A 21,643-nucleotide genomic window follows, 5' to 3' on the forward strand; every position below is an offset into this window, starting at 1 on the left:
AAAGTGGTTGACTTTTGTATATTAACTTTGTATCTTAGAACTTGTTTTTAATTGTTTATTAGTTCCAGAGGTGGTTTTTGTTTGTTTGTTTGTTTTGTCCTTTCAGATTATCTGTTTACACAATCGTGTCATCTGTGAATAAAAGCAGTTTTGTTTCTTTCCTCCCAATATATATACTTTTTATTTCTTTTTCATTTTATTGCTTTAGCTAGGACTTCTAGGATAATATTAAGAAGCGTGGTGAGAGGGGCATCCTTAACTTTATTCCCCTGATCATTTGAGTTTTTCATCATTCAGTATGCTACTAGCCATAGGAGTTTTTTTTTTTTAAAGATATTCTTTATCAAGTTGAGGAAGCTTCCCTCTACTTCTAGTGTACTGAGGCTATTTATTTATCATCAATAGGTATTGGATTTTGTCAAATGCATTTTCTGCATCTGTTGGTATGATCACATGATTATTCTTTAGCCTGTTGATATGATGTAATGGTTTAATTGATTTTTGAATGGTTAACCAGCCTTGCATGCCTGGGATGAATTCCACTTGGTTATGATATTCTTTTTATTCATTGTTGAATTCAACTTGCTAATATTTTTGCTTTTATGTTTATGAGCAATATTGTTCAATACTTTTTATTTCTGTAACTGTCTATATCTGGTTTTGGTATTAGTATAGTGCTGGCCTAGTAGAATGAAGAAGGTATTCCCTTTGCTTCTGTTTTCTGAAAGAGTTTGCAGATAATTGGTATACAGTTGTCCTTTGGAATCTGCAGGGGGATTGGTTCCAAGAATCCCCCACGCATACCAAAATCCGAAGATGCTCAAATGTTTTATATTAAATGGTGTGGTATGTGCATATAACCCATTCATATCCTCCTGTATATTGTAAATCATCTTTAGATTACTTATACCTAAGAAATGTAAATGTTATGTAAATAGCTACCACCTGGATTTTTATATATACTATTTTTATTGTTGTATTGTTATTTTTCTTTTTTTCCCAAATATTTTTGATCCAAGGTTGATTGAATCCACAGATGTAGAACCCACAGATACAGAGGGCTGACTGTAACTTCTTCCTTAAATGTTTAAAAGAATCCACTAGTCAATTCATCTGGGCCTGGTGCTTTCTGTTTTGGAAAGGTATTAATTATTCAGTTTCTCTAACAATATAGGACTATTCTGATTGTCCATTTCTTGTGTGAGTTTTGGCAGATTGTGTCTTTCAAGAAATTGGTACATTTCGTCTACATTGTCACAGCTGTGGGCATAGAGTTGTCTATAATATTCATTGATTATCTTAAAAGTTCATGGGAACTTTTGTGTGGAGGAAAAGTTAAATATTAAATTTGAACTCAATTGAACGTGGACACAAACAATGGTCACCAAGTCCTGGAACAGGTTGTGTGAAGCCCCTTGAGGCGTTCATACAGCACTGTTTCAGAGAAATCTCTATTTCAATCTATTCCTATACCTTGGTTATTGAAAAGCAGTAGGCTGGGTGTGGTGGCTCACACCTGTAATCCCAGCACTTTGGGAGGCCAAGGCGGGTGGATCACTTGAAGTCAGGAGTTCAAGACCAGCCTGGCCAACATTGTGAAACCCCATCGGTACTAAAAATACATGAATTAGCCGGGGACGATGGCGGGCACCTGTAATCCCAGCTACTCAGGAGGCTGAGGCAGGAGAATCACTTGAACCCAGGAGGCGGAGGTTGCAGTGAGCTGAGATCGTGTCACGGCACTCCAGCCTGGGCGACAGAGCAGGACTCATCCCAAAAAAAAGAAAACCAATAGACAATCACAAAAACAAGTTGACCTTTTTGTGTTCCTTGAGCACAGTCACCAAGGGCCTTCATGACTGGACCTCCTGCCAAACAACTCGTTAGAAAAACAGCTAGGTTCCCACACTGTGCCAAAGCTTCCTGAGACCTCTCCTTGTCTGTGTACAGACAAGTGGCTGACTATGGTGCCCAGGCTGTTGCTTCCCAGTCTGGTGGTTGTTAGAAACAAGTGCTCGGAGCCACAAAGTGGAAACCAGCACTCAGGCAAAAGCATTCTCAGCAAGGCAATTTACTTCTGCCAGAAGGTGCTCCCTGCATCAGCCATGATTGCAAGAGCACACTGAACAAACAGGGTAGATGCGCGATTCGCAAGGGAGTGGGTAGCAATGGTTCTTCTGCTATGGCACAAGACATGTCTGGACATGTCTGGGCAAGTTAGGGCACAGCAAGAGCAGGAGGGCTGCTTGCAGGCGAAAAACGAGAAAGTACAAGGAGGTAGGGCCTTCAAACCAAGGACATTACACAGTTAAACCCTTTTTAAGAGGAATTCACCACCTCTGGCATGGTGAATCTGCCATAGTCTGGTGAGTGCAGTGTCCAGCTCTGGAGCCCAGGCTGTTGCTTCCCAGTTTGGTGGTGAATCCTCCATAGTCTGGTGGGTGTAAAGGCATTTATCTCTTTTCCGTTCTCCCCTTCGCATTGCAATTTGCTTATTATATCATTTGCTTATTATATCAATTTGCTTATTTTATTAATTTGCTTATTATATCATTTGCCTGTTAAATCTACATATGGGATAAAGTTTGTTTACCTTTAAAGGTATTGTGTGTGTGCCTTTTCTTCTCTCGCGGGTCTCCCGCCCAGAACAATCTGTATTGATAATCCCTCTTTCATTACATTTGTTAGTAATTGGTGCCTTTTTTTTCCTTAATTAGCCGGGCTAGAGGCTTATTGATCTTTTCAAAGAAGCAGCCTTTTATTTTATTGATTTTTCTCTACTGATTTTCTGTTTTCAATATCATTGATTTCAATTTTAACTTTTATTTTCTTTATTTGCTTACTCTGGATGTAATTTGCTCTTCTTTTCTAGTTTCCAAAGGTCAAAGCTTAGATTACTGACTTTAGATCTTTCTTCTTTTCTAATAGGTACATTCAGTGATATAAATTTTTCTGTAAGCACTGCTTTCACCACATCCCACAAATTTTGATGTTGGATTTTCATTTTCAGTTAGCTCAAAATATTTTTTAAATTTCTCTTGAGATTTCATCTTTGACTCATATGTTATTTAAAAAGTTTTATTTGGCTGGGTGCAGTAGCTCATGCCCATAATCCTGGCACTTTGGAAGACTGATGCAGGAGAATTGCTTGAGTCCAGGAGTTTGAGACCAGCCTGGACAACATGGAAAGACCCTTTCTCTACAAAATAAAAAATAAAAAATATTAGCCAGATATGCTGGTAGGTGCCTATGGTTCCAGCTACTCAAGAGGCTGAGATGGGAGAATCGCTTGAGCCCAGGAGGTTAATGTTAAAGTGATCTGTGGTCATGCCACTACACTCCATCCTGGGTGACCGAACAAGACCCTATCTCAAAAAAAAAAAAAAGTGTTGTTTAACCTCCAAGTATTTCTGGATTTTCCAGCTATCTGTCTGTTACTGATTTCTAGTTTAATTCTATCATGGTCTAACAACAGACATTGTATGATTTCTCTTCTTTAAATTTGTTAAAGTATGTTTTATGGACAAGAATATGGTCTGTCTTGCTGAACAAGATATCTCTTTTTTTGTAATAAATTGAAGACTCTCAAGATTCATACGGAAATTTTAAAATAACTGTATTTTCTCTCAGTGATACATATTTTGCACTTGATTTCCAATTTATTCCATGATTTGTTCTCATAGTTAGGGGGAAGTCTTTCATTTTGATGCGGTGTTCCTACATATGCCAACCTAGGTCTCAGAAATGGCACCCAGAGTGGCATCTGTGGGAAATCTAGGCTGTCTTTATGAAATATATATGCACATTGGTGAAAGTTTTCAACATCATGAATCTGTACATGAACTTGTTTTTTAAATGTTGGCTTTAAAGTCATACCTCATCAGGTAGGAATTTGTTAAAATGGGCAAACATTTAAAATTTCTCAGAGATTAACTAATAATTAACTTCTATTAATTTTAAATGTTACTTTTTGTTTTTGTTTTTGTTTTTCTTATTTCATTTAGTTTTGTCAGCCTGGCGGGTGGCAGCTGTCCAGAGAGAGGAAGCAGCCAACGTTCTTTGTGGTTGTCCTGACAGATATTGACTCAGATCGACATTACTGCTCATGCCTGACCTTCTATGAGGCAGAGATTAATCTTCAGGTACAAAAACCTTTACTAGCTAAAGTACAGTCGAAGGTACAATATTGAGGAATGTTTTTTATATGCATATTTTTGTTAAAACTGCAAGTTTGAGTTTTATGGGCTAGCTTAAGAAGCATGAAGAAATTTTTATGTTTAAGGTTGGAGAGGAGAGCAACATATTAAAATTACTTTCCAGATTTAATTGTCCTTTTTTGAAACATTGATCATAATCTGAATATTTCTAAAAATAGTGCATCCTTGAATTGGTTTATTAAGAATATTAATTTCTTCTCTTGGTCAACCTATGATTTTCCCTGCCAGCCCTTCTCCTGGGAGGTCTTTCATAGAATGTGGAACATTTACTGAAAATGTTTGCAAATCATAATTACAATGCCTGACATTATTGTTTAGGCATCCAAATGTTAATTCATTCTTCTTAGGGGTAATGTTATCAACATGATCAGGCAGAAATTCATAAGCTAGAACTATGAAGACTTATAAAATAATTGCTCTTTCAGACTATTGGTTGAGGTTCTTAATTTCACACTACTGGCTCTACTTTCTCTAAGCAGAAAGGAGTCATAACAAAGTATTTGGCAGCTTATGAAATTTTAGGGGTGAGGGACAAGCAGGGAACCAATTCTGGGTACTAGGAACAGCCCAGCTTGGTGCTAGTCTCATAGAAACCATATTCCTTCCACTTTTTACCACTTGGCACTTATGATGCTGGGTATATATCAGACATTATAACCTTCACCTTAGTTGTGCTAGAATATCCGTTCTTCTGCAGATATTCACACTGCTGACTTCTGCTTTAGTCTCACACTGCTTACTTCTGCTTTTAAGTTTTACATGAGTTGTTTCTTTGGTGGAAGTAAGATTGCATACAGAGTCCATTTTGCCCCAAAAAAATGTAGGGATTTTTTTTGTTGGTGCTGGTGGTGGTGGTTTTTCTTTCCAGGCTCTATAATACAAGAAGGAAATTGTAAAGGGGGTTTGGAAGATATTGAGTAAGCCAGTTTGCATAATCTGCTGTAGTTTCTGCTACGTATAGAGTATCACCACTGGGGGGAAAAGATTGGCCTGCTTTCTGAAATGGCTTAACAAAGGAGTGTTTGGTAGTTTTGATTATGTTTATTAAACTCTAAGATCTGAATTTTTTGGATGCAGAAATCTGATTTTTGAGTAAGAGGAGACAAATTACCTTTCATGATGCAGACTCATTATTCAAGTTCATTAGACTGATGTATTAAAACCAACATGCTAGATTACTAATTTATAGAGAATGTGAAAAGTGCTGAAAATGCATATAGAACAAAATATGCATCATCAGCACATTGTCTTCCTGTCACCAGATCTTAGTAGAAAGCCATATCAAAGTATGGACTTTTGATTATGGAATCAAACTAAGGGGTATTTGATGTTAAATACTTAAAGACTATCAGACTAACATAGCCTGTTGCTTCTATTTGAAATTAGAGATTATGTTATCAATGGGGACAGAAAACTTTAAGTGTGATTTAAAGTCTCCTCTCCCCTGGATAATGTGTGGATGTATGTTGCCAACAAATAGCTAATCAACTTCTCATTTTGATCAATTCAATCTAATAAGTTAGAGAGTGTTCTCTACCCAAGAACCACTTTGTCTCTTTTATTGGCCTTTCATTTCTCTGTTGATCTTTAGCATTTAAGTTAATGCTGAGAATTCAATATTTTCTGTTATTTCCATATTCTTGAGGGTATTGCTTCACAACTCCTTGGAATTATGTAATGAAACTAACTATAATTATTTAGATTCTCCCTCTTCACTATTCACCCCTCTTCTTCTAGACAAACTGTCAGAAAGGCAATATATTGACATTATATTAATAGCAGATGTTTACAAATAGGTTCTAGGAATTCTTGGGTATTTTTCAAACTTTTAATTTGGAAATAATTTTAAACTTAAAAATTGCAAGAATAATGCAGACATGTATATAGCCTTTACCCATATTCACCTGTTGTTAATATTTTGCCCCATCGATTTATTTGAAGTCTTTCTTCCCTACCCTTCCTTCCTCCCTTTATCCCTTTTTCTCTCTTCCCCTCCCTTCCCTCCCCTTCTCCTCCCCACCCCACACACACAGAGTTTATTTTTTCTGAACCATTTGAAAGAAAGTTGCATGTTTCATTTACCCTTACCCTAAATTCTTTAGTATATGCTTCAGAGGTACGTGAACAGTATGTAAACAGTACAGTTATCAACCTCAGGAAATTTAACATCAATATAATAAAACCTACCATCCTTGTTCCAGTTTTGTCATTTGACCTAATAATGTCCTTTATAGCACCCCCATATCCCTTTTTTCTTCCAGTACAGGATCTAGTACATACTGCATATATTGCATTTAGTTGTCATTTCTCTTTTGTCTCTTTTCATCTGGAATAGTTGTGCAGCCTTTCTTTGTCTATAATGTTGACATTTTTAAATAATGTAACTTTTCACCCCCATTTTTAATCCAATGCTTCTTATTTTGCGTTTTGCAGTGTCTCTCATTGTTAGTTTCAGGCTCTGCACCAACAGTTGGAATATTACCTGTGTTCCTTCTAAGGGACTCTTTCTAAGAGTACACATCTGGAAGTACACAATGCCTATCTGTCCCTCATTGATGATGTTAATTTTGGCAACTTGGTCAGATGATTGTCAGATTTCTCCACTTTATAGTGGCTATTTTTATGTTGGCAATTAATAATCAGTCTACTGGAAGGCACTTTAAGACTATGCAAATATCCTACTATTCATCAATCATGTTCCCCTAGATTCAGCATTTACTAATGATTCTTGCCTGTAGCAATTTTGATTCTGATAACAAAAAATGATTATTTTGTAACTCCATACTCCCTCTATTTTTAGCAGTCAGCAGTCGACCTTTTACTATAAGCTAGAACTCTCTCTTCCTGTCTGTTTGAGCTATAGACTCATGGATTCAGGTTTTTTCCCCCAATAATATGTAAATCATTAATGCTTTTTATTATTTTAATGCACAAATTATCCCATATTTGACCAGCGTGCACCACTCAGACAGATTCTCGTGTTCTTTTCACAGATCTCCTTTTAGAAAAAGTACTTTTTAACTTTTCATCATAACAAGTTGATCTAGGATCATTTTATTCCTTCCCTGACTCTGCCTTGAAATCAGCCATTTCTTCAAGGAGTCTGGCTGTTTTGAGTAGGGAATAATATTAGAAGCTAAGATCTGGGTTCTTGTGTAGTTTGAATCTGTATGTCAAAAGTTATTTCTCTTTTTAGCTTAGATATTTTCCTACTTGCTATTTTCAGTGGACCCAGAAATCTTAATTTATTTTTTACGATCACCTTACAGAAGGTTACAGTCTGCTTCATACCAGATTTTTCCAAGATTCTGAAAATGTAGATAGATTGTGAGAATTCTGGATTCTATATAATTGTACTTAAGTACTAGCCAGAATTGTAAGACCACTTTTCTGGAAACATAAGTTAATGTCTTTTGGGCTTGGTCGGAAAGAGGGACAAACAATGAAGCAGAATTTGAAAAAAAAATAGAACCCAGAAGATGTTTCTTTCTTGGTCATCAGTAAAGTTGTTTTCATTTTTGGCATGAACTGTTTACGTCCCTTTAAAAATGTGTTTTTCTTTTCTTTTTGGATCATATCATCAGTTCAAAATAGATCTTTTAATTCTTGTTTGGTGTGAATTACTTCATACCAAATATACTATGACACATTATTTGGAATCCTAAAGAGGGGGAACTTAAGGACATACGCCATCCAAAATATGATTGTGCAACTTTAAAAATGTTAGCTCTGTTATCTTTCCAAGATACAGTAACACTGTCAGTAATCCTAAGCAAACCTTTGGCATTAAACTTTTGATAATATGTTCCCAAAATTACTCAACTAGGTAATGTGATCTAAATTTTTTTAAGTAATCAGTAAAATATGATAGATTTACATTGACTTTTATGACTTATCTAAATAATAAGTTGATTTTCTTAAAATATGTTAAGTATAAAATTTTAAATATCTAAAATTTAAATTTAGTTCTGTGTCTTTTTAAAGTTATTTCATATGTTTATATACTTGTCTCTGAATCAGAGATAATTATGCAGTTCTCAGTGATAACATTTGGTATGTCATCAAATTGTCATCAAAGAAAGAGAGAGGGAATGAATTTTGTAATTTCGAGAGATAAGATGAGGAAAAAAGAGGGAGAAATATAGAAAGCATAAGATATGTTTCTCCATCTCAGTGGGCTTCAAATCTAGCTTGGGAAGCATAACCAAAACTTAAGTACAAAAACATTCCAAAGCACCATATGCTAAGTATCATTCAGTGAAATAGATAATAATTGCAGACTAAGCAACTGGAATAAATCGTACAGAGTTTAAAAGACTCGGTGGACATTTTAATAAGAGCCAACACCTAGAGTAAGGGAAAGAAAAAGAACAATTCAAACAAAAAGCTTGTGAAAGGGAAAAAAGATTGTAGTGCTTATGATAAATTAAAGTCTTACGTTCTGGGCACTGTGCTAAAGTTTCACAACACTTTATTTCATTCTATTCTATTAAACTCACATGTAGTTTATTCTCACAAAACAGCATTTGATAGGTTTTAACATTTCCGTTTTACAGATGAGGCTTACTTAGGGACATTCAGTACCAAGCTGAAGTGCTTGATTCATTCTGTCTCCAAAGACCAAATAATAACCACATTTACTACAAACCTGCGAAAATTGTATCAGTGTGCTATAGGTTCAAGAATTAAGTGTCAAGGATAAAAACAATTATGGGAACAAAAATGATACTCCAGGAGCAGACGCTATTGTGTATAGATCAGTATCCAACAATAGAAGCTTTATAAATCAATGGAATGTGTGTATTTCGACAAATATTATTTAAACAGTCGATGAGCTATTTGAGAAAACAAAATAAATTTAAACATAATATCATACAATTAATTCCAAGTAGTTAAGTAATTACCTGGAAAATGGAGGCATAAAAAGGAATTTATAAATTCATCTCTAGGCCGGGTGCGGTGGCTCACACCTGTAATCCCAGCACTTTGGGAGGCCGAGGCGGGCGGATCGCGAGGTCAGGAGATCGAGACTGTCCTGGCTAACATGGTGAAACCGTCTCTACTAAAAAAAAATTTAAAAAATTAGCTGGGCGTAGTGACGGATGCCTGTAGTCCCAGCTACTCGGGAGGCTGAGGCAGGAGAGTAGCGTCAACCTGGGAGGTGGAGCTTGCAGTGAGCCGAGATCATACCACTGCACTCCAGTCGGGGCGACAGAGTGAGACTCCGTCTAAAAAAAAAAAAAAATCCATCTCTATATGTTATAAAACAGTGGAGACCACCACATACAAAACATTGTATAGATTTAGCTGAAGTACTACAACCCAATCATTTTTGGTACTCCCCCACCACCACTGTCCCGCTGTTTATCATAGTATACTATGCTTGTTGTAGAAAACATAGAAAGGACATGCAGGAAAAAATTTGAGAGAACAGAAAAAAATGGACATATTTTCTTCCAATAAAAAGGATTTTTTTTTTTTTTTACAAAAATTGCTGTACACTAATTGACCATATGGGTAGGTTTAATTAATCCCCTGATGGACATGTATTTCTTGTTTTGTCAGTATTATGAATAACTGTGATGAATATCTGGAAAAATCTTGGTTCCTTCAAGAAAAACTTAGTCTAAGGTAATACAACTCTTTGAACTAAAAGTTAGAAATAGCGGCATTTGGGAATTGGGCTTGCTGATATTGTAATCAACCTTACACTTGGTAGCATTCTAGAGACTAATTCTTAGGTCTTATTCAACAAGACTAGACTTTGTTAGAGTCTAGTGAAAACTAGCATGTGTAACATAATTCACACAGAGAAAAAATTGGGAGACTTTATCTTCTGAGTTTATTCTATAGTTTGATAATTTACAACCTTTGCAAGTATCCACATGGGATTCTCCTTAGAGTATGGATGGTAAAGATTATGTTTTTTACCAAAGCATCTGTCTTCTCCTCCCCATTTTTGAAATGAGAATTGGCAAATGGACAGAATGCTGAATCTTAACAGTCCCCTTGATGTCCCTCACAGTTGTATTTTGTAGGAAAAAACTATCACTGAATTAACTATGATTAATTGGTACTACATGCTTAAAATGATATAAGACATTAAAACAGCAGGAGAAACTTTTAGGAGTAAGTTTCCAGAATCCTTCAACATCAAATACCTTTTCTTAAATTTTGACAACAATTTCAGGCTAGGAAGGGCTGCGATGAGAATTGTGTATTGTTACTATTTCATTTTAAAACAAAGATTACTACATTCAGATATAATTAAAGGAAAACAAATCTGAACATCTTTTCAGATTGACAGTTTGGCTTCTCAGATGTTATCTTAAACAGCTTATTTGGACTAATATGTTATTTTTTACAAAGTTTACACAGAAGAATATAAGATACTGAAAGGAGAAGTAGCTTAAGAGAAGACTTGGCCTGTTAATCCCAGTTATGCCTTTAATGATCTGTATGACTTTGGCAAGTCATTTCATCTCTCTGTGCATGTGATTACTGATTTATAAAATGAAGCAGGTAGCATAGATTTTAAATATCTTCCACTACTGTATTATTTTTCTTATTCTGTCATTTAAACTATGTCTGAGTTTAAAGATATATTTTAATATTGTTCATAGCAGAGACACTTTAAATTATGTCCCACAGAACACTGTTGCAAGTCATCTTCTGAATAAAGTGTACTTTAAAAAATTTTTTTTATTATACTTTAAGTTCTGGGGTACGTGTACTTAACATGCAGTTTTGTTTCATAGGTATACATGTGCCATGGTGGTTTGCTGCACCCATCAACCTGTCATCTATGTTAAATATTTCTCCTAATGCTATCCCTCCCCTAACCCCACTACCCACTGGCAGGCCCCAGTGTGTGATACTCCCTGCCCTGTGTCCATGTGTTCTCATTGTCAACTCCCACTTATGAGTGAGAACATGTGGTATTTGGTTTTCTGTTCTTGTGTTAGTTTGCTGAGAATTATGGTTTCCAGCTTCATCCATGTCCCTTCAAAGGACGTGAACTCATCCTTTTTTATGGCTGCATAGTATTCCATGGTGTATATGTGCCACATTTTCTTAATCTGGTTTATCATTGATGGACATTTGGGTTGGTTCCAAGTCTTTGCTATTGTGAATAGTGCCGCAGTAAACATACGTGTGCATGTGTCTTTATACCAGCATGATTTATAATCCTTTGGGTGTATTCCCAGTAATGGGATGGCTGGGTCAAATGATATTTCTAGTTCTAGATTCTTGAGGAATTGCCACACTGTCTTCCACAATGGCTGAACTAGTTTACACTCCCACCAGCAGTGTAAACGTGTTCCTATTTCTCCACATCCTCTCCAGCATCTGTTGTTTCCTGATTTTTTTAATGATCGCCATTCTAACTAGCATGAGATGGTATCTCATTGTGGTTTTGATTTGCGTTTTTCTGATGACCAATGATGATGAGCATTTTTTCATGTGTCTGTTGGCTGCATAAATGTCTTCTTTTGAGAAGTGTCTGTTCATATCCTTTGCCCACTTGTTGATGGGGTTGTTTTTTCCTTGTCAATTTAAGTTCTTTGTAGATTCTGGATATTAGCCCTTTGTCAGATGGGTAGATTGCAAAAAGTTTCTCCCATTCTGTAGGTTGCCTGTTCACTCTGCTGATAGTTTCTTTTGCTGGGCAGAAACTCTTCAGTTTAATTAGATCCCATTTGTCAATTTTGGCTTTTGTTGTCGTTGCTTTTGGTGTTTTAGACATGAAGTCTTTGCCCATGCCTATGTCCTGAATGGTGTTGCTTAGGTTTTCTTCTAGGGTTTTTATGATTTTAGGTCTTATGTTTAAGACTTTAGGCTGGGCGCGGTGGCTCACACCTGTAATCCCAGCACTTTGGGAGGCCAAGGTGAGCGAATCACGAGGTCAGTAGATCAAGACCATCCTAACACAGTGAAACCCCATCTCTACTAAAAATACAAAAAAAAAAAAAAAAGAAAGAAATTAACTGGGTGTGGTGGTGGGCACCTGCAGTCCCAGCTTCTCAGGAGGCTGAGGCAGGAGAATGGTGTGAACCTGGGAGGCGGAGCTTGCAGTGAGCCGAGGTTGCACCACTGCCCTCCAGCCTGGGTGACAGAGTGAGACTCCATCTTAAAAAAAAAGAATTTAATCCATCTTGAATTAATTTTTGTATAAGGTATAAGGAAGGGGTCCAGTTTTAGTTTTCTGCATATGGCTAGCCAGTTTTCCCAACACATTTATTAAATAGGGAATCCTTTCCCCATTGCTTATTTTTGTCAGGTTTGTCAAAGATCAGATTGTTGTAGATGTATGGTGATATTTCTGAGACCTCTTTTCTGTCCCATTGGTCTATATATCTGTTTTGGTACCAGTACCATGCTGTTTTGGTTACTGTAGTCTTGTAGTATAGTTTGAAGTCAGGTAGCATGATGCCTCCAGCTTTGTTCTTTTGGCTTAGGATTGTATTGGCTATGTGGGCTCTTTTTTGATTCCATATGAAGTTTTAAAGTAGTTTTTTCCAATTCTGTGAAGAAAGTCAGTGGTAGCTTCATGGGGATAGCATTGAATCTATAAATTACTTTGGGCAGCATAGCCATTTTCATGATATTGATTCTTCCTATCCATGAGTGTGGAATATTTTTCCATTTGTTTGTGTCCTCTCTTATTTCCTTGAACAGTGGATTGTAGTTCTCCTTGAAGAGGTCCTTTTTAGATGAATGTGTGTTGTAGAATTTATTGCATGACACTTGTTTATAACCAAATGTCCTGTTTCTTTATGCAGTATTTTAATATGCCACGTTACATAGTCATTAAACAAGGTTTTGACATTTTGTATCATATAATACTTCATGACAGCATTTCCCAGTATGTGTTCCATAGGGCACCAGGTCTTCTAGATGTGCCATCATGCAGAGATCCAATAATTTTGACAAATACTATACTTTGAATTGAACAAACAATACTTTCATATCAAAATTTGAAAAATCCTGCAGTAAAGCAACCTTTTAAATGTATTGTTTCCAACATTCTTTGATTAGGAGACACTTTTGCTTAGTAATGTCTCTTAGGTTCCAGGAGAAAACACTTCCTATTTTAGTGCCACTAAAACCAGAATTCTTTTTTTTTTTTTTGAGACGGAGTCTCCCTCTGTTGCCCAGGCTGGAGTGTAGTGGTGCGATCTTGGCTCACTGCATGCTAAAACCGGAATTCTTTATGAGCAGATATATAGTAGACATATAATAGAATTTGTCCTGTCTTCTGAATACTGTAGAGCCCCAGGGCTCTGCTATTGAAGGGGAAAATCTGCAGTATATTCTCTTTGCTAGAGATAAACTTGATTCTGAACTGAAGACTGGTGGCCTAGATTGTTTGTAGGCTTGTTATCCTAAAATGTGTATTTCTTATGTATTCATTATTTTCCACACCAATGAAAGGGCAAACCTGGTTTGATCATGTGGACATGTCAACATGATTAAAAGATTATTTTGCAAGAAATGAAGGGTTTTGGGGAGAATTTTAGAACTTACAGAATTTTGCAACTACTTAGGCTCCATTATTTCCAATTCTGGGAAATTTTTAAGTTCTTAAATTGCTTTACTGAGACAATTCTATATAGTGGTACAATTGCTATATATTACATTTCGGAAAGGAAATTGAGGACTGAAAATGTTTTACTTGTGGAATTAATTTTATCCTCTTCTTATAAGTGATTATTTAAGAAATGCTGTGGGAAGATTTTTACTGTGATACAGTATTGTTAAAAATGAACATAGCACAGAGATGTTGGATGCCACAGTTCCTTTAAGGATAGAAGGGTCAGGACTTGACAGTTATTTTGATATTAAAATTAAGCATCAAGGTGCGCGGTAAGAAGCTGGGCCGCAGGGCAGTGAGGTACCTCTGATGAAATTATGACCAGGTGGGCCCGAGTTAGTACCACATGTAACAAGAGACCCTTGCCTGCAACATCATGGGAGGACATGAAGAAGGGATCCTTTGAGGGAACAAGCCAAAACCTACCAAAGCATAAACAACTTGAAGCCAATAGGCTATCCCTCAAAAATGATGCACCCCAAGCAAAACATAAAAAGAAAAAGAAAAAGGAGTACTTAAATGAAGATGTGAATGGATTCATGGAATACCTAAGACAGAATTCACAGATGGTTCACAATGGGCAAATTGTAGCAACAGACAGTGAGGAAGTAAGGGAAGAAATTGCAGTTGCTTTAAAGAAAGACAGTCGACGGGAAGGAAGAAGATTAAAAAGACAAGCGGCAAAGAAAAATGCAATGGTGTGTTTCCATTGTAGAAAACCTGGTCATGGAATTGCAGCAATCTGCCTGCCGCCCTTGAAAATCAAGACATGGGCACTGGGATATGTTACAGGTGTGGGTCCACAGAGCACGAAATAACCAAGTGTAAGGCTAAAGTAGACCCGGCTCTTGGCGAATTTCCTTTTGCAAAATGTTTTGTTTGTGGAGAAATGGGGCACCTGTCTAGATCTTGTCCGGATAATCCCAAAGAACTCTATGCTGATGGTGGCGGCTGCAAACTTTGTGGCTCTGTGGAACATTTAAAGAAAGATTGCCCTGAAAGTCAGAATTCAGAGCGAATGGTCACAGTTGGTCGTTGGGCAAAGGGAATGAGTGCAGACTATGAAGAAATTTTGGATGCACCTAAACCGCAAAAACCCAAAACAAAAATACCTAAAGTTGTTAATTTTTGATAACAACTAGCACTATCATTAGTTACCACCTCATCATTACTTTCTAAACCAGGCCCACTTCACGAGTTAGAGTTGAGCTCCCTTGTAGCCAGGACTATACTGTAGATATCAGTATGATCTGGGTGTGATCGAAAACAATTTTGTTTATTCTGTCCATCAAATTGTACTTCTACCACTGTTTGGAGAAAATTGAAGAAAAGAATAAGATGATTAAATGGATTCTCTAAAAGAACATATTTTAAGAGACAGAACTTAGACATAACCAAGTAGTTGTATACCTGATTGTAACAATCATCTTTTATAAAAGCAAAATTATGCATAAATGTAAAACACTCCTAAACAAAGTGTACAAATGAATTTTTGGTTATATCATTTTCTTGGCTCAAAGTATCAATTTATTATTATAATAGAAATTTATAAGTTGCTAGAAAGTCTATGTTTTTAAAATATGGAATAAAAATGCATTTTCTAAAAAAAAAAAAAAAAAAATTAAGCATCAAGATACAACAAAGATGAGGCTGAAGTGTTCAACCTGAATGGTAAGATAAACTTCCTTAAAGCTTGTGCTGATCTGCTACATCGAGTTATTGCATGCAATCAGCAATCTAGTACTTTTTGTCTCAGGATATGTTTTAAGAGCAGTAGTAGCACTTTTAGTCCAGATTGATATGGTGAGTACTAATTGATCCCATATTATTGAAGCACAGAGACTATGAACTACACATAATAGAAGTTACACAGAAGCTGGGAATCACTGGCAAATGTAATCCATAGTAGTAATTGGTAGGCAAAGATATCTACAGATGGGCAAGTTGTGGCATGTGATTATGATATGTATTGACCTTGTAAGTCAATGTGAGATAATTGAGTAAACAGTGTTTAAGTTAAATTTGTATCTTTAATGAGACCTACTAAAAGCAAGGAATAATCTTTAAGTGGCCAATTTAATGAGAAGAAATAATCTTAAGTTGGCAAAGCCTTTAAAATATTGTTCAGCTGGATAAAATATGTGAAACTGTTTTGTACTGTAAAATATTGAATTTAGAAGCATTATTAGAGTATCTCATATTCATAAACTATGTTTTGAATTTCCTGCTTATTTTTAAGTTTCTCACATCTTTTCAGTAGGTGAAATCTGTCATTGTAAAGCATACACCAAATAAAACTAATGTCATTATATAATTATTACACAGGATATATCTAGCAGCTGTGTAGAAGAAGGAATATTCCTCTTACATAATAAATTATTTCTAGAAAAATTTTATCAAAAATGTCACTTTACCATTCTATAACAAACTTTATTTTACCTAACAAATTTGGGGTTTATTTGGGGGGTGTGTGTGTGTGTCTGTGTGTGTGTTTTTTTTTTTTTTTTTTTTTTGAGACGGAGTCTTGCTCTGTGGCCCAGGCTGGACTGCAGTGGCCGGATCTCAGCTCACTGCAAGCTCCGCCTCCCGGGTTCACGCCATTCTCCTGCCTCAGCCTCCCGAGTAGCTGGGACTACAGGCGCCCGCCACCTCGCCCGGCTAGTTTTTTGTATTTTTTAGTAGAGACGGGGTTTCACTGTGTTAGCCAGGATGGTCTCGATCTCCTGACCTCGTGATCCGCTCGTCTCGGCCTCCCAAAGTGCTGGGATTACAGGCTTGAGCCACCGCGCCTGGCCGTGTGTGTGTGTTTAATCACAGCAGTACATTTTGCTTTAAAAGCAGAAATAAGAATTTTTCTCTAAACTTGGGACATTGCATTCTTATAGGAGAGATACTGAAATTAAGAACTAAAAATATTTTAGGATTTGTAGCACATTTACAAAGGAAAAGTCAACATCTATAATAAAAAGTGATATAAATAAAAATTATTTTTTACTTAATACTGATTTTCACTCTATTGAACCTTTTTCTTTCTTGTTAATAACTTTTTCTTTTGGTGAGTGTTTAATTGAAGAGCAACTTTAAGAAATGACCAATGGCATTCTATTTTGTGTTTTGGTCAAAGTAAATTAATGGTCATATATTTGAAATGGTTATCTACTTACTCTCGCTGGCTTCTAATGGTACTCTAGGGCATTTATCACAATCCCATAAAAATGTGGATAGCTTTATCTCTTCCAAGAATTTTAGTCATTCTTTTGTCATTTTGAATTTGTTGATAATCCATGAAGAATATGATTCATTAAGTGTGGAAATCTTTGGTAAATTCATATTCATCACATTTTTATTATTTCTAAGGATTCCAGAAACCAACCAGCCTAATTTTTGTTTTTGCTTTGTAATAAATGAAAATCTTTCAAGAGCATATGGACTTTATCATACATACAAAAAGTAAACAGTTCCCTTTGGATATGTGCATTCCACAGACATCTAATACTGTTATATTGCATTGTAATAGAAACTAAATGAGCTCTAAAGGAAATAGAAAATATAATTCTTGGCCTCTATGAATAGAGGGGAAAAGACTTCCCTTGATAAAATGCTCAAAAAACTATGCCAAGAAAATGTATTTGTGCATATATGCAATGAATTAATATTAAGTATCAACTATGGGCCCAGCCCTTATTTTAGGAACTGGGAGATCACCATTGAACAAAACTGAAATCCTGGCCTTTATGGGAGCATGTGCTAGTGCGGTTGACAGAGAAACTAAAAAACAAGATAAGTGAAGTAGATATCCAATTGTTGGACAGTAACAAGTACCATGGAGAAAAATAAAGAGAGAAAGTGGGTAGAGAGTGTTAGGGCATTGCAGTTTTAAATAACGTTGTCAGCAAAAGCTTATCAGAGCAGAAGATGCTTGAATGAAAACTTGAAAGTGATGAGGAACTGAGTCATTAAAATATCTGTGGAAAGAGTATTTAGGCAAAGGAATAACACAGAAGTGCGTAGATCAGTGGATGGGGGTATGCCCAGTGTGTTTAAAGAGCAGCAAGGAAGCAAAGTGGGGCTAAAGAAGAATAAAGGAGATGAAGGGAGGCTGGTAGAGTAATCCACACAAGAGATTATAGTAGCTCACAGCATTATGGTAGCAATAGAGTAGGTAAGAAATCAGGATTTGTTGACAGTGGGATGTAGGCTATTAAAAAGAGGGGAATCAGGATTTTTTGGTTTGTTAAGTGGGAGAATCATATTTTTCCAAGTTTATTAACCCGTGTTTAGTTATTGAAACTTATGTATTGTTTTAAGCCTTTTTTATTGTGGTAAAATATATATATAAGATTTGCCATTTAGCCATTTTTAAGTATTCAGTTCAGTGGCATTAAATACATTTTGAAATTCAGTTTTGTATGTAAAAATTTTCTCTCAGCCAGGCATGATGGCTCACACCTATAATCCAGCACTTTGGAATGGTAAGGCAGGAGCATCACTTGAACTCAGGAGTTTGAAATCAGCTGGGCAACATAGGGAGACCCTATGGGCAACAAAAACTAAACAGTTACCCTGGCATGGTGGCATGTGCCTATGATTCTAGCCACTCGGGAAGCTGAGGTGGGAGGATCCCTTATGCCCAGAAGGTTGAGGCTGCAGTGAGCTGTGATTGTGCCACTGCCCTCCAGCCTGGGCAACAGAGCAAGACCTTGTTTCAAAAACAAAAACAAAGTTCACTTTTCTCAAAATATCAGCATTGTCGCTTATGAACAAAAGCAATTTGGAGCCGATTGTGCTTTACTGCCAAGAGCATTGAGCACCGAGCATTCTGCAAGCCTTAGAATCCTTGTTTGAGAGATTGAGACAAGTAGAAAAACCAAAATGAAAATTAGCATCATATTTCCAAAACAGATCTTCTTCTTTTGAAAACTGACTTTTCATTTAAATATCATTTTTTAACTTTTCATCTAAGTGAGTATAATTTTTAATTGTTTGGGTCACTATTTAAAATAATTTGAACATGTCTTATTTGCCTTTGATTCACTCAGAAAGGAGATGCTCAAATAAAGTTGTGTTATATTTCCAGAGCTTAAGGAGCTTTTCAAGAATGAAATAAGTATTCCCTGCTTCATAGTGTGTCTACTTTACTTTTAGATTGCTCTTAAAGTCTACTCTTTATTTGTAGTTTGATTTTTTAAATTATATTTTATAATTAATTTTGAATTTGTGTAAGTTATGTTTAAGGTGATGTTCATCTTTTGTGAATTATGAGTCTAGGAAATCCCTTCTGTTTGTTGATTTCAGTGTCTCTTTTTCTAGGGAACAAAGAAGGAAGAGATTGAAGGTGAAGCAGAAGTGTCTGGTTTAATTCAGCCTGCAGAAGTGTTTGCTCCCAAAAGCCTGGTGTTGGTATCCAGATTATATTATCCAGAAATTTTTAGGGTAAAGAACACATAGTTATTATTAATTTGTATTATTGTGTGAGTCTCTTGAGTGAACCATGGTACAAGTTATTTGGATTGAAAATATTGTTAGATTGATTTAGGAATTCATCTATGAAATACAGTTAGCATGAACAGAAGAAATATTTTCATGTTGGATGAAATAAATACCTGAATAAGTTAATGTGACTACTAAAACTTCTAAGGATAGGTCCCACATTTATTAAATCCAGAATGTATACATCCTAAAGAAATAATTTGATTACCTATAGTTAATGTAAATGCATGAGTGATTTAACAACTTTGTGTATGTTTATTCACCTTACGCGGAATCAAGTTTAAGTAAATAGGATGGATGTTTGAGATTTCAAATAATTCTGATCATACTTCTGTCAAAATACTCTTAAAATATTGCTTCTAGATATTTTCTTGTTTTAGAAACACAGAATTTTCAAACATAAGAGGAAATTTTTATTAATTTGTAAATATTTGTGCTAACATAAAATTTCTGTAAAACTTTTCCAGAAATTGAGATTATTTATGTTAAGAAAGAATTAATTTAGTGTCAAGATTTCAATGACAATGGGTAACTCCAAGCAAATACTAAGTTTTCAAAGTCACAAATTTTGCTATACTGAAAGAGATTCATAAAGATTGCATTATGTCTGTTTTACCACCTACCTTCTTCTGAACTCAGTGTTAATCTTACAATCTTGTCTCTGTTTTGCAATCCTTTCTTACAATTCACATGTTAAATTTTTCTGTAGAATAAGCATTCTGGATTTATAAGAACCACCAAGCAAGATAAAATTTCTAAGTTTTTATCTTGAGATTTGGAGTTTAACAAACTAAGTTGAGGCAAAAACAATATTAGCCCTACAGATTTGCTAAAGTAGTTATCAGAGCACAAACATCTGTTTTACAAATTGTGGATTTCTGTTTTCCATAAACTCATCTCAGAAGCTCATTTGGAGGTTCTGGTTCTAAGGAAAATTTAATAAACTTAATTTTTGCTGTTTAAAATGTATTCCATGTTCACTGTATAATATACTTTACTAGGTTCAAAGAGAAATTGTCCTAGAACAGATGTCATAACAATTTATTTTTAATGCTTTTTCCATGAAATAATTACATGTATCTATCTTTTTGCAGGCTTGCCTGGGTTTGATCTATACCGTGTATGTGGACAGCCTGAATGTCTCCTTGGAAAGTCTAATTGCTAACCTTTGTGCCTGCCTTGTCCCAGCGGCTGGAGGGTCTCAGGTAAATAGAATAGAAAGAGGCATGGAGAAGGATTATTTCTCTTCTGCTCTCCTCCAGTTAATTTAATTTATGGTGAAAGGGAAAGAAAGAATTCTTTAAATATTTTTGTTTTAGGGAAGATCCTAGTTTAGTTAAGCATTGTCCCCATGGTCTGCCTTCTAGACACTCAAGATTCCATTCTTTTCTTAGGTCATGAGGTTAATTTTAACACAGGGTTCGTCTTTCACATAGCATAATTAGAAGTCATATTTCGTGTAACTTGAACTTCAGTTTGTATTTTCTTGGAAATATATTAAGTTGAACTTTTATGTGTGCTCTTTTACCTTTCTTATTCCTGTATATAGTTACACCTCATTTGTATTAACCTAAATTGAAAAATGTTGGAGTGATAAAAATTAGAAGATAACATTAAGAAAACTCTCAACACAGTTCTTTGTTACATTGTAAATACTTATTAATAGATTCATTTATTCTGTATGTCTTGAGATTTTCATATTTGTCTCTAAAGTAGAAAAATAATCTGCTGCTATGATTTATTTATTGTTTCTTGGTCAATCACACTTTTAAAAGAATAGATTTTTTTTCCTTAAACCCTAAAAATGAATAGTTGATAATTTATTTTGCTTATTCTTATATAATATTAGGGAAGAGGACAGCCTTCTAAAAATCACATTGTCTTCAATCTGACAAAGATCCTGCTTATAGTGAGATTGGCATTTCTTTTTCTTGCCCTTCGCCTTTTTACTTCTCTTCTGTCTTTCTCATTGTCTTTTGTCTTAAATTTTTACCCTTTTTCTCTCTCTCTCTCTCTTGCTCTCTCCTCCTTCATTCTTCTACCTCTGCTCAAAGGGCAGAACATTAAATGTGAGTTTGATCACAGATGATTCTAAACTTGAATTGCTTTATGAGCCTTTATTAATGTTGTTGACTTTAACATTTCATTATTTTTTAGCCAGTTACGATTATCAATGATTTTTGTGTCTTATCTTGACTAGATTTGCAACTTTCAACCACTGAATTTTCTTATGCCACTTAAGTATACAAAGAACTTAAATGTTATGGGGTATCCATTGTTGCCCTTTGTATCTGTTAATTGGATCTTATATGGTTGTTTGCTCTAAAAATGAACATCAAAG

The 21,643-nt window shown here is 35.5% G+C and overlaps 1 protein-coding gene and 1 pseudogene across 3 annotated transcripts in view; both read left to right on the forward strand.

Annotated features, from left to right (window-relative positions):
• Nucleotides 1-21,643, forward strand: part of SBF2 (SET binding factor 2) — a 546,407-nt gene that overhangs the window by 241,417 nt on the left and 283,347 nt on the right. For both annotated transcript variants that reach the window (XM_026454017.1, XM_026454018.1), the window contains 3 exons: nt 4,005-4,142; nt 19,123-19,245; nt 20,397-20,507. In XM_026454017.1, the coding sequence (XP_026309802.1) occupies nt 4,005-4,142; nt 19,123-19,245; nt 20,397-20,507 (372 nt within the window). The remainder of the gene's footprint in view (nt 1-4,004; nt 4,143-19,122; nt 19,246-20,396; nt 20,508-21,643) is intronic.
• Nucleotides 14,048-15,409, forward strand: LOC111524632 (annotated as a pseudogene). Its single transcript, XR_002725833.3, has one exon. The product of XR_002725833.3 is annotated as a zinc finger CCHC domain-containing protein 9 pseudogene (transcript).

The sequence above is a fragment of the Piliocolobus tephrosceles genome, chromosome 13 (assembly GCF_002776525.5).
Source record: "Piliocolobus tephrosceles isolate RC106 chromosome 13, ASM277652v3, whole genome shotgun sequence".
NCBI lineage: Eukaryota > Metazoa > Chordata > Mammalia > Primates > Cercopithecidae > Piliocolobus > Piliocolobus tephrosceles.